Source organism: Columba livia, chromosome W (genome assembly GCF_036013475.1).
Source record: "Columba livia isolate bColLiv1 breed racing homer chromosome W, bColLiv1.pat.W.v2, whole genome shotgun sequence".
Classification (NCBI taxonomy): Eukaryota; Metazoa; Chordata; class Aves; order Columbiformes; family Columbidae; genus Columba; species Columba livia.
The window spans coordinates 2,284,807-2,297,822 of NC_088641.1; the positions used below are offsets into that span (position 1 = coordinate 2,284,807).

A 13,016-nucleotide genomic window follows, 5' to 3' on the forward strand; every position below is an offset into this window, starting at 1 on the left:
AAATTAGTTTTTGTTGTTTTTGTTTTTGTTTTGTTTATTTATTTATTTATTTATTTTTATTATTTTTTAGCGGTTTAGAAATATATTTTATGCAATATTTTAGGAAGCAAGTAAGAAATAGCTGCTTTACGGGGAGAGGGTCTATGGTTTTAATTTGTGAATTGCCTTCTTTAAATTAGGCTGAAAACCAAGCTGAAGCTGCAGAAGCTGTGGTGGTAGCAGCTGCAGTGGCTGTGGCTCCAAAAGTAAGCCCTAAAAGAGGAAGACCAGCAGGTAACTTTAAACAAAACTTTTCCCCATACAAAATAACTTCATGGATATGGTCAGAAGATTTATTGCCCCCAGATCGCCACAGTATTACAGAATATTTCCTAATATGTAAACTTCAAATTTTTATTTATTTTTATATGTATATAAATATATATATAATATATACACACACACACACATATATATATTATATAATATATATTATATATATATCTATCTACGTGTATATATATATGCGCATCTAAACTATCCTACATAGCAATCTGAGGTATTTAGCAATTTAGCACATAAAGGGCCTTAAAATGTTTATGGTTATGCTGGGTCCTCTGAAACAGGGTTCGTTGTATCCCCTTGCAAGTATCGCCTTTAGGAAAGCCTCCATAGGATTCTGCTAACTTACAGACTATGCGAAAAGACCTCTGTTTCGCTGTGGCTTCACAAAGGTTTATATTAATCAAATATATATAAAATTGGTACTTAAGTTGTGTTAGAATATCCATAAAACAAGTTTTAAAAAAATGGGGGGAAGGAGATTGTCTATAGGTAGAGCTCAGAGGACAGTAAAAACAAGTGAAGAGGTGGAGATATTTTGCTGAAAAGACATTTAAAGGAAATCTCTGTAGACCAATAGACAACTGAGAAGAAAATGCAGCTATTAGAAGCAGCGTGTAATTTAAAAGATTTCGCTAATAGTTCTGCAGTACTTGTTTGTGAAAGTAGCATTGATTTAATTGTAATTCTTATGGCAAGCTTGCAGGTATTCTTGAAGGAAATGTTTTAAATCTGTTTACTGCTAACATGGGAAAAGTTATTGGAGCACTTAAATATGCTATATGAGCATTTGGTCTGAGAAACAGATAATTTAATACTTTATACTCACCTGTATCTGGTGGCATTACGAAAATAACTTTTAGAAAGCGCAACCACGGTTAGCTCCCAAGGCAAACTATTTAAGACTAGATGTGAGGAAATGAAGTATTACCTTAGTACTTCACCCACTTTCATTATCTTTATTAAATGCACATTTTTAATATTTTAATGTGTGTGGGATTATATTGATCTTTCAAATGAATTGTATTTATACAAGCTATTGTCTGTAAGAGCAGGAAAGGACCTTTACAAGAGATGCTTGGGCACCCTATGGGAAATGTGTTACTAGATGGTGTACTGTGCAGCATTCTCTCACATTAATATGATGCATGCATCTCTTGCTTAGCGGTGCTCCACACTAACACAGGCAGCACTTCAAACACTGGGCTGTTAGTTTTTTTCCTAACAGAATGTTCACTGGGGATAGCAGATAAGCATGTTCCGTAAATTTCAATCCATAATGGCAGCATACTAAGTATTTTCATTTTACAGAATTCAAAGGATATAAATGTCAAGAAGGTGGATAAACTATTTAGTTGGTCCTAACACTGAAACATGGTGAAATTAAGAAAATGTAGAACCGTGCCGTATAACTCAGTGTGGTGGTACAATTTATCAACACAGATTTACCCTCAGGGAAATGGATGGAAGCTCCATGAAGCTCTTAAGACTGCTACTAATAAATAGGCTGAGTTTAGATTTGCACACTAAATTACGTAAGTTTTTTCCCCCCACTTACGATTGTCTTTTATTCCACTTATTAGTCACTTGTTTCAGGCGCTTTTTTAAATTATTATTATTAGCTGCATAACGTGAGGCAGGGCCATTCTGAGTGTACTGGGTGGAAAAGGCACGGGAATAGATGGTTTAAACCTCTTAGACTGCTATCTTAAAGTACCAAAGTGTTGGTTGAGATTTTATTTTTTCAGAGGGATCTTGATTAAACCTTGATACACAGTTCCAACATTTGAATTTTTAAAAATAGAGTATTTGCCCTACTAAGTTTGACTCAAGTGTTGCTTCTATGTGTTGACATGAGAAACAATCCCTTTAGATAAGGAACGGGTGGTGGCTGTAGACTAACCTGTTCTTTTTGTATAATTAGCTACTGAAGCAAAGGTTCCAAAACCAAGAGGGAGACCCAAATTGGTGAAACCACCTTGTCCTTCAGAGATCGACATGTGAGTTGGCTTTTTATATAAAATGCCTGTCTTTATTGTAAACCAAGTGGTTGCATTTGGTGAGCTGTCATGACTTACTGAGTTCCTGCCCAGCATTTTCCTTGTCGTACTCAGTGTAAGTTGGATGTTGCAGTCAGGATGGGTGGACAACCAGATGGGTAAAAAAGTGGTTGGATGATTTGGCTCAGACGATAGGGGTTAATAGGTTGTTTTCTACCTGGAGGCCGGTAACAAGCGGAATACTGCAGGGGTCTATCCTGGGACCTGTCCTGCATCTTTATCAGTGACCTGAAGGAGGCGACAAGAGTGCACGCTCTTCGAGTTTGCACATGACAGCAAATTGGAAGGGGGGGATGAGGGGTGGTGGAGACTCAATACACTTGAGGGCAGAGCTGCCATCCAGAGAGAACTAGTCAGGTTGGAAGAACAGGCTGACAGGAACCTCATGAAATTCAACCAGCACAGATGCAAAGTCCTGCCCCTGGGAAGGAAGAACCCTTGGCAATGGTACAGGCTGGGAACTGACTGCAGAGCAGCTCTGCTGAAAAGGACCCAGGATAGACAGAAAGCTGACCATGAGCCGACAGTGTGCCTGGGCAGTAAAGGAGGCCAACAGTATCCTGGGCTGTATGAACAGGAGCATAGGCAGTTGTATTGGGTCTGTCTGGGATGGAGTTAACTGTCCCCATAGCAGCCCTCATAGCGCTGTGCTTTGTATTTGTAGCTAGAACGGCTGTTGACAGCACACCAGTGGTTTGGCTATTGCTGAGCAATGCTCACAGAGCATCAAGGCTATCTCGCCACACACCACCCCCCCCCACCCCCCCCCACCCCTCCCCAAAGGCTGGAGGATGGGCAAGAGGTTGGGAGGGGACACAGCCGGGACAGCTGACCCAAACCGACAAAAGGGATATTCCATACCATATGATGTCATGCTCTGCAATAAAAGCTAAGAGAAAGGAGGGGGAGGAGCGGCACTCGTTATTAAGGCGTTTCTCTTCCAAAGCAATTGCTATGCGTACTGAGGCCCTACTTCCCAGGAAGTGGCTGGACATGGCCTGCTGATGGGAAGTAGAGAATAATTTTTTTTTCTTTGGTTCTGGACACAGCCTTTGCTTTCATTCATTAAACTGCCTTTATCTTGACCCGTGAGTTTTTCATCTTATTTTCTCCCCTTGTCCTGCTGAGGAGGGGGGGGGAGTGACAGAGTGGCTTGGTGGGCATCTGGCAGCCAGCCAAGGTCAACGGTCAACCCACTACAGCAGTAGATTGAGAGAAGTGATTATTCCCCTCTATTCAGCACTTGTTAGACCACATCTAGAATCCTGTGTCCCCCAATACAAGAAGGATGCCAACTACCTAGAGTGAGTTCAGCAGAGGGCCAGCAAGCTGGTCAGAGAGCTGGAGCACATGTCCTGTGAGGAGGGGCTGAGGGAACTGGGCTTGTTCAGCCTGGAGAAGAGAAGGCTTCGGGGGAGTTCTAATAACAGCCTTCCAATACCTACAAGAAGTTCATCAAGAAGAAGGAGCCAGGCTCGTCACGACAGTGCATGGTGGGAGGATGAGAGACAATGGGCACAAATTGAAACAAGAGAGGATCAGACTGGATATAGGGAAATACTTTTTCACCCTGAGGACAGTCAAGCAGTGGGGCAGGTTGCCCACAGAGGTTGTCCAGTCTCCATCCTTGGAGGTTTTCAAAACCGGACTGGAGAAGGCCCTGTGCAACCCTGGTTTGAAACCACCCCCAGCAAGGGGTTGGACAAGAGACTTCCAGAGGCCACTTCCAACCTGAATTTTCCTATGATCTTATGAAATGAAAGATCTGAGAGTGACCCAACTTTGTGCAGGTGGAGTATTGGATAGTAAAAACTAAAAAGTACATCTTCCTGAACTGAGAGCTAGGTTCTCTATTAAACTGGGTATAGATAATGAATATGAAGTTTAAATAATTTACTATGTTTTAGTGTTCATGAAGAGGAGAAGACAAAGAAAAAAGGACTGGAAGAAAAGCCCCAAAAACAAGGGAAAAAACATGAGGAGAGTCAGAAGGAAGAAGACAAATCGAGGAAGGAATTTGATAGAAGAGAAGCAAAGAGGGAGACTGAACCAAAAAGGAGAAATACTTCCCAAGCAGATTCTGCATCAGCATCTGATTCTGAAGAGGATGAAGGAGAACAGGAAGGTGATAAGGTATGCTGCTCTTTATTGACTTACTTATTGTAAAGAACAGTTGTTCACTGAAAATATTTCTTAAAGCTAATGCTAGGTCTTTAATTTTGTCTATTAAGTGTTGGAGCCTTGTGTCTGGCTAATATAGATGCATGTCTTGGAAATGAGAATTTGCAGAATTCCTTTCTGTCAAATAATCCTTTCAATAACTTTTAGATTTTTACAAAGAAAAAAAAATTCTAATACTTTTTGAATTTTTTTAAAAGATGGATTTAAATGTGATTTATTGTAGCAAAAATTTGTTGTCGCTGTTGTTGGTTTTTAATGCGCTTACTTGAATGCATATATTTTTTTGTCCTGAGTGTTGAGAATCTGGGGGGGGTCTGTGAAATATATTTTTGAAAGACAGGAAGCTGTCTCTAGCTGATCATTTGGGAATGGCTTTGGGTTTTTTGGTTTTTGGGTTATTCTTCTCCCTATCTGAGAGAAAGCACTAATAAAACTCAGCTTCTTATCTGCATATAAAAGATTTGGATTTAGTTACAGAGGAATACTAACTCTCATCAGGGCATTTCATGGACTAGAGCAATAGTGTGTAGACATCTAGAGCAGGCAGGTTTAACTATTATTGGTTTTGACGTTCAGTGATCTAAAGACTCCTTCTCTCTTCTCACCCTAAAACCCTAAATAAAAACAGAAGGAAAAAGGAGGGAGAAAGTTTCAAGGAGCTCATAGAAGAAACATGTTACAAGGCCGACACGAGAGAGAACTGACAGAAAGAAAGTGTAAGCAAGAGGAGCAAAAGGAATCTGAGCTGTGAGTATGTTTTAACACATAGCGTCCGTACATTGTGGTACTTTGAAACTAAGAGGAGGCACAAAACCTGACAAAATTCCCAATTGGTTTGCACTGTGTTCTGTGTCTTCCCTCTGCTTCTTTTTTTTTTTTTTTTTTTTTTCCCCAAGTTTTATTTAACTTTTAAAATGGAGAATAAAAAAGCTCTTGTAAATCAATATGTAGTATTGTGGAAGGACAGGAAAAATTGAATCCAGAATTTAAGCGGTTAGCCTTTCAGTGACTTAGGTTTCCTAACAGTAGGATAGAATTGGTGGGTCGTGTTTAGAAGTATCCTGAGAATACCTGAAGAGAGAGCTAACTCTCTTGTTCCAGTAGGACCATGTATTACATTTTAAGTAAGTCTTGAAAACATGAGATTGAGATTTATATCAAAAGTCTATAGCCATGAATTAAGTTGCTCAGGTTGTGGAATAATTCAACACGTTCCAAACTTAAAAAAGATAACTTAAGGAAACAGCATATATGCCTATCAACACAACTGAAAGTAGTTCTTAAGCACAATCACTTGGAATACATTATTTTCTAGAATGCACAGAATCATAGAATAATTCAGGTTGAAAGGGACCTCAGGAGGTCATCTAACTTCAACCTCTGGCTCAAAACAAGATTAGCTATGGGATCAGATTGTTCAAGTACATATTCAAAAAGATATGAAAGCATCTTATGTCTAGTTAACAAATGGAGTAAAGTTACAGCAATATTTAAAATACAGAGCTGAAGAGACATTTACAAAATGTTTGCTCAGACTCAGTACTCAGTGGTTTTGAGTGTTTTGTAAGTTCATGTTTTGCTCATGTTTACTCTGCTTGATAGTCTCTTTAAACAATTTAACACCACATATGAAATTGTAAGCAAGTTTCACATGACAGAAATATAGTTTGCGGATTGTTCGAGTCTTAACATGTGCAGCATTTGTATTTCTCAGCATGAAAGGTGTACCAGTTTAGTCAGAGTGGTAAGCTTACAAGAGGACTTTTACTGCAAAAACTGTAAACTAACAATGGTTTAAGCAAGATAGGTTTGTGTTATGCACACATCATTTGATAATGGCTAATCCACATAAATTGCTCTTAAGTAGCCATACAAGGGTTTATGTAAACAGGTTTGATTTCTTAATTTAGATGAGTCAAACAATGCTAACTGGAGCTTAGAGTTCAAGCCAATGCAAATACACACACACTCACTTTCTCTTCAATAGAGGGAAATGTATATTGGCAGAACGTAACACTACTACTGGCTCAATTCTTGGAAGATATACTTGCAAGTTTTAAAGGACAAAAGCACAATATTGCGCTGGAATATTTAAAGAATTATATGAAGCAATTTGCCTATACTTGCTTGTTTGAGAAAACCTGGTCAAGACATCTTGTGCAAGTATGTGAAGTGTTCATCTTCAGTTTCTTTTGACCAGTAATGACCACTGATGTGTCATGTCTACACCCAAATAGCCTTATGCTTTTAACAGGAAAAAAAAAGAGCAATCTGACTCAGTTTGTCTCTTGCCACTACAAAAATCCAAGTGTGGATGTTGTGTACTTAGACTTTGGTAAAGCCTTTGATACCATATCCCGCAGCATTCTCCTGGAGAAGCTGGCAGCTCATGGCCTGGATGGGTGTACTCTGAGATGGATAAAGAACTGGATGGAGGGCCAGGCCCAAAGAGTTGTGGTGAATGGAGCCAAATCCAGTTGGCGGCCGGTCACGAGTGGTGTTCCCCAGGGCTCAGTGTTGGGGCCAGTTCTGTTTAATCTCTTGATCAATGATCGGAATGAAGGGATTGAATGCACCCTTAGTAAGTTTGTAGATGACACCAAATTGGGTGGGAGTGTTGATGTGCTGGAGGGTACAAAGGCCATGCAGAGGGATCTGGACTGGCTGGATCGTTGGGCTGAAGCCAATTGTATGAGTTTTAACAAGGTCAAGTGCCAGGTCCTGCACTTGGGTCATAACAACCCCAGGCAGCGCTACAGGCTTGGGGAAGAGTGGCTGGAAAGCTGCCTGGCAGAAAGGGATCTGGAGGTGCTGATTGACAGCCAGCTGAATATGAGCCAGCAGCGTGCCCAGGTGTCCAAAAAGGCCAACAGCATCCTGGCGTGTATCAGGAATAGTGTGGTGAGCAGGACAAGAGAAGTGATTGTCCCAGTGTACTCAGCACTGATGAGGCCCCACCTTGAATACTGTGTTCATTTTTGTGTTCAGTTGAGGTACTATAGAGAGTGCAGAGGAGGGCGACGAAGGTGGCGAGGGGCCTGGAGCGCAAGTCTTATGAGGAGCAGTTGAGGGAACTGGGGTTGTTTAGCCTTAAGAAAAGGAGGCCAAGGGGAGACCTTATTGCTATCTACAACTACCTGAAGGGAGGTGGTAGCATGGAGGATGTTGGTCTCTTCTCCCAAGTAGCAAGTGATAGGACAAGAGGAAATGGCCTCAAGTTGCGCCAGGGGAGGTTGAAATTGGATATTAGGAAAAAATTCTTCACGGAAAGGGTTGTCAGGCGTTGGAACAGGCTGTCCAGGGAAATGGTGGATTCACCATTCCTGGAGGTGTTTAAAAGGCGTTTAGACGAGGTTCTTAGGGACATGGATTAGTGCTAGAGTTAGGTTATGGTTGGACTCGATGATCGTTTCCAACCAAAACGATTCTATGAAAAATGTACCTTATTACAGTTATGTACAGTTACTAAAAGTGGCCATTTGTTTTCAAGTGATTGGCCAAATACATTCCACTGTCCAACCGCTTCATTTACAATTTCAATTAACTCAGATGCCACACTGCATTAATATCATATTGCATTTTGAACAACTCATTGATTTGAGCACAGTGCTGCGTTGCATAACTCGGGTTCAGAACCTGCACTGATCTCTTATTTATGAAAGGTACTCCTTTAGTATGCCACTCATCCAGGCAAAACAAACATTTGTAATTATCATTATTTAGCTGAAAACTCCCAAATGACATTTTTTAAAGCAGTCCAACCAGAATCCCAAGACTACCTCTGGAGCAAAATCAAATTCCTCTTCATCTAAAAGAAGAGATAAAACATGAATTAAGTTTACCCTACTGCAACTAATAGTCAACATGTCCCACAGATTTATATACAAACTTTTAGCTTCCAGGCAGCCAAAAGGAAACCAAGGAGAACATTGCTGACAGTATAGCTACCCCCAACGAATACTGCTGGACAAAAAAAAACCTATGAGCACTAACTACAGGAGTACTTGAAGAAAACAAACTAGCTCTTCAAGAAGAATTCAGCTAAAGGTTGATCTTAGAATTTTCCCCCCTCTTTTACAAAATTCTGCAGAATTATATAATAATCTTAAGTTTTTGAAAGTCTTATTCAGTATCTGAATAAAATGGGAAAGGGGTATGGAAACATATACATGCAGGATTTTTATTTTATGGATGCTTATTTTTATGACATTTTGAAAAACTCACAGAATCATAGAATGTCCTGAGTTGGAAGGGACCCACAAGGATCATCGAGTCCAACTCCTGTCCCTGCATATGACAACTCCACAGTTCACACCATGTGTCTGAGGGCGTCATCCAGTCTCTTCTTGAATACTGTCAGGCTTGGAGCCGTGACTATCTCCCTGGGGAGCCTGTTCCAGTGCTCCACCACCCTCTGGGTGAAGAACCTTTTCCTAATGTCTAGCCTAAACCTCCCCTGGCACATCTTCCCGCCATTTCCTTGGGTTCTGTCATTGGTCACTAAAGAGTTCGGTGCCTGCCCTTCCTCCTCCCCTTGTGAGGAAGCTGTAGACCACGATGAGGTCTCCTCTTAGTCTCCTCCAGGCTGAACAAACCAAGTGACTTTAGGTGCTCCTCATACGGCTTCCTCTCCAAACCCTTCACCAACTTCGTAGCCCTCTTCTGGACACTCTCTAGCAGCTTAATATCTTTTTTATACTGTGGCTCCCAGAACTGCACACAGTGCTCCAGGCGAGGCCGCACCACTGTAGAGTAGAGCGGGACAATCACCTCCTTTGAGCAGCTGGCAATATTGTGCTTGATGCACCCCAGGACACGGTTGGTCCTCTTGGCTGCCAGGGCACACTGTTGGCTCACGTTCAACTTGCCGTTGACCAGAACCCCCAGATCCTTCTCCGCAGAGCTGCTTTCCAGCATCTCGTCCCCCAGTCTGTATGTACAGCCAGGGTTGCCGTGTCCCAGGTGCAAAATCTGACACTCGCCCTTGTTGGACTTCATGCGGTTGCTGATTGCCCAGTTCTCCAATTTGTCCAGATCCTTCCGCAGGGCCTCTCTGCCCTTGAGAGTGTCGACAGGTGGAATACACTAATTAAAATAAGGCTTTTAAATTCTACGATAAAACAAGACTGAAGACTCGATAAATGGGGTTCGTTTAGGGTTGTTTTTTTTTTTTTTTTTTTTTTGTGAATTGAAATATTTTAGGAGCTTTCTTTAAAGATTGTTGTATACTTTTAGTTTACTTATTTCTGTACTTCTTTTAGTAGAGTTGCTATGGGAGATATTTTATTTGTCATATAATCAATCTTTTTTCCATAATTCCCTGAAGTAAACTTGAATGTCAGTTTTAAATTTGGGTCCTCTAAGAATATTCTCTCTCCATTGATCTGTTTTATACACTGCAGTTTTATCTTAATTTTTACATTTTAATACTACTTTCATTTGCTGCTTCTGGGGGAATCAGTCTGCTAATCTGTAGAATTCCTTATCCGCAGTATCTTAATAAATAAATTAATTTATTTTGGTCTTTGAAGAAACCAGAATTTGATTTCTGTATTTTTACACACCATTTGAATATCTCAAAGCATCTCATTTTAAAAGTAATAATTTAAAATAGACTTGAGACTTTAGAAGACAGCAGTGTAAAAATTCTTTCATGTTTTGATACAGGCAAAATAAAGAAGAAGTTAAGAAATCAGAAGTTAAGAGGACTGAGAAGAAGAGAGGTTAGTTTAAAGAATATTAAATTTTCTTAACATATATACATACACAGAATACATAAATAGACAATATTTTTTGCTACCTTAGTTTTTTTAAAAGAAATACATGTCTAGACTTACTGCTAAGGAATTTTTGGGATCTCAGTCAAAGATGTTTTGTCTGTGATTGCTTCCTTCAGATCTTCGAAGCAGTGTATTCTTGTTTTAGAACTTGTATATTCCTTCAGCAATGTCTTAGAACTGGTCTTCAGTATTCTCATCTTATTGTCACTCTAGTTTTTAAACCTTTTACATGTTCTTGATTTACCATCATATGAAATCAAAGTTTCTTTTTCTTTGAACTGAATCACTTTAGTTCTTTACCTTCACAACTAATTGTCTGTTCCGTCATAGCAGAATAATCAGAGGGGACTCCTTGCAAATAGTCAGATGGTATCCTTTTCCAGTGAAGGAACTTAGATTTGGGATAGTTACTGAGTTCTTGTCCACCAGACCAGACTTCCAAACCAACCTTTACAATAAGAAAACATTCCCTTCTTAGTGTCCCTACCCTTCTTAGATATGTCTTAAGGGCAGTTCAAACCACTGCCTTCAGGTTCCACCTATCTTTTGTTATACAGTAGAAATCCAGTGTTTTGAAATGGAACCAATTCCACAGTTGTCAGTAGGAGAGATTTTTATATAAATGTGTCCAAGACAGATGAGACAAACAAAATAAGCAGTTTGCCTGCAATATTACTTAGTATGTATACCACTTGTATACCACTTGTATACATGGGTTAACTTCTAGAAGGCAACAGTTGGATTTACAGCAGAAAAATGTTCAGTTGTAACTCCATGTTGTTGTGTGTCCAGTTTAAAAAACAAACAAAAAACCACAATCAACCAACCAAAAAAATCTGACAAAAACCCCCACAACAACAAAAAACAACAAATAAACCAAAACAAACAAAAAAACCACCCTACATTACTTACTACTTTAATGCACCTTAGGAAAACTTAATATGAGTTGCCTACTCATAGTTTTTTTGCCTTCTGTATCTCAAATTCAGGTTTCTAGAAATGTTTCTACAAAAACATCTCATGAGATTATTAAATATTTATGCCTGCTATTTCTGATCTTTAGAAACATCAATGGATTCTAGGCTTCAAAGGATACATGCAGAAATTAAAAACTCACTCAAAATTGATAATCTAGTAAGTATATTTTGGTCATTGATGTATGTGTGCAATTTAGGTAGGAAATATTTTTGAATGCCTGGTTATGTATGATTTATTAAACAATATATCTTGAGAAGTAAAGGAATTCTTTAATTTGCAAGACCTGGTTTGAGGAATTTCTTTCTTGATTACTCACCTGGTCTTCTCAGAGTGCCATCATATGAAAAGTGTTGAAAGGGATCTGGACTCTGACTTCGCTCTTTTACTTTATGCAGGGTATTTGTGTAATGAGAAACTACTAGTTTAAGTGAAGAAGTCTTTCAGAAAAAACACTGCACTGGCTTCTACATTTAGCAGCATGAGAAGCAGCAAGCAGTTTCAACTCAGTCTACAAGTTTGTGCTGTCATGCTAAAGAGTAAAACATTTGTTTCTAGTACAGCCAACTCTTAAGTCTATAAAAGTTTTCTGACTTCAAAGTAATTTATATTAAATTTAAAAATTTTACCCTCAGAAAAATGGTTCAGTTTAAATATTTTTTTCTGTCAGCTGAACTCCAGATAGTAAATTCACTTCAAATGTAGAAAATCTTGAAATAAAAGCTCACAGAAATATCTTATTCTTGCTTGGATTAAAAGATTTTATAACATTGGTTGTAGAGCTACAGCAAATATGCTTTCATTATTGTATTTATCACTAAGTGTGGCAACTACCACATTCTGCTGAGAGCAGTCCTGAATCCTTCTTTTTCACAGCCAAGTACCCAGGTAGTTTCTACAACTTAAGCATCTTTGAATATAATTTAATGAGTGAAGATCTCACCTCTTCAGAGAGAGATCTAAGCAGCATCTGACTTGCTTTTTTGCTACTTTCCCCAAAGAACAGGAACTAAAACTCAACATTGCCTTCAATTTTATATTTTTTTCTTCTTAATGTGGCTACCAAAGATTGTTAGCATTTTAACAGTCTTCAAATCAAACTTCTGTTTATATACAGGATGTGAACAGGTGTATTGAGGCTCTTGATGAGCTTGCTTCCCTTCAGGTCACAATGCAACAAGCGCAAAAACACACAGAGATGATTTTGACTCTAAAGAAGGTGAGTTTTGCAAATTCATTTAAAGTAACTTCAAAAGGGAAGCTTTTTTTTAATTGTCATCAAGTTTATTTACTACTTTGGAGCATGTTTCACTTCAAGTCTAAACATATCACACAACGAGTTAAGTATTTCATATAGCACTCACTGAGATTAAGTAGATATGTATATAAGTGGAGTTGACTCTTTTACCTTTTCATTTTCAGATACGGAAGTTCAAAGTTAGCCAAGTTATCATGGAAAAATCTACGATGCTCTATAACAAGTTCAAGACCATGTTTCTAGTTGGAGAAGGAGATTCTGTTCTCTCACACATACTAAATAAATCACTTGCTGAGCAGAAACAGCATAAGGAAACACAAAAACTCAAAGAACCTTGGAAGAAAGGTCCTATCAAAAAAACAGAAAAGGAAAAAGAACTAGCAGGTAGGTGTTGGTATACTTCATCCCACTCTCCCCAGGTGACTTCACTATAGTAGCATA

At 39.1% G+C, this 13,016-nt stretch overlaps 2 protein-coding genes across 5 annotated transcripts in view; one reads left to right on the top strand and one right to left on the bottom strand.

Moving 5' to 3' along the window:
• Positions 1-13,016, top strand: part of LOC135577049 (lens epithelium-derived growth factor-like) — a 108,858-nt gene that overhangs the window by 81,825 nt on the left and 14,017 nt on the right. For 3 of the 4 annotated variants that reach the window (XM_065044690.1, XM_065044689.1, XM_065044688.1), the window contains exons 7-14: positions 180-273; positions 2,246-2,321; positions 4,289-4,514; positions 5,191-5,309; positions 10,230-10,285; positions 11,406-11,476; positions 12,435-12,536; positions 12,740-12,959. In XM_065044690.1, the coding sequence (XP_064900762.1) occupies positions 180-273; positions 2,246-2,321; positions 4,289-4,514; positions 5,191-5,309; positions 10,230-10,285; positions 11,406-11,476; positions 12,435-12,536; positions 12,740-12,959 (964 nt within the window). The remainder of the gene's footprint in view (positions 1-179; positions 274-2,245; positions 2,322-4,288; positions 4,515-5,190; positions 5,310-10,229; positions 10,286-11,405; positions 11,477-12,434; positions 12,537-12,739; positions 12,960-13,016) is intronic. The other variant, XM_065044691.1, reaches the window with a different exon arrangement.
• The window catches only part of LOC135577050 (lens epithelium-derived growth factor-like), a 67,438-nt gene that overhangs the window by 1,151 nt on the left and 53,271 nt on the right, over positions 1-13,016 (bottom strand). The gene's annotated exons all lie outside the window — the stretch shown is intronic.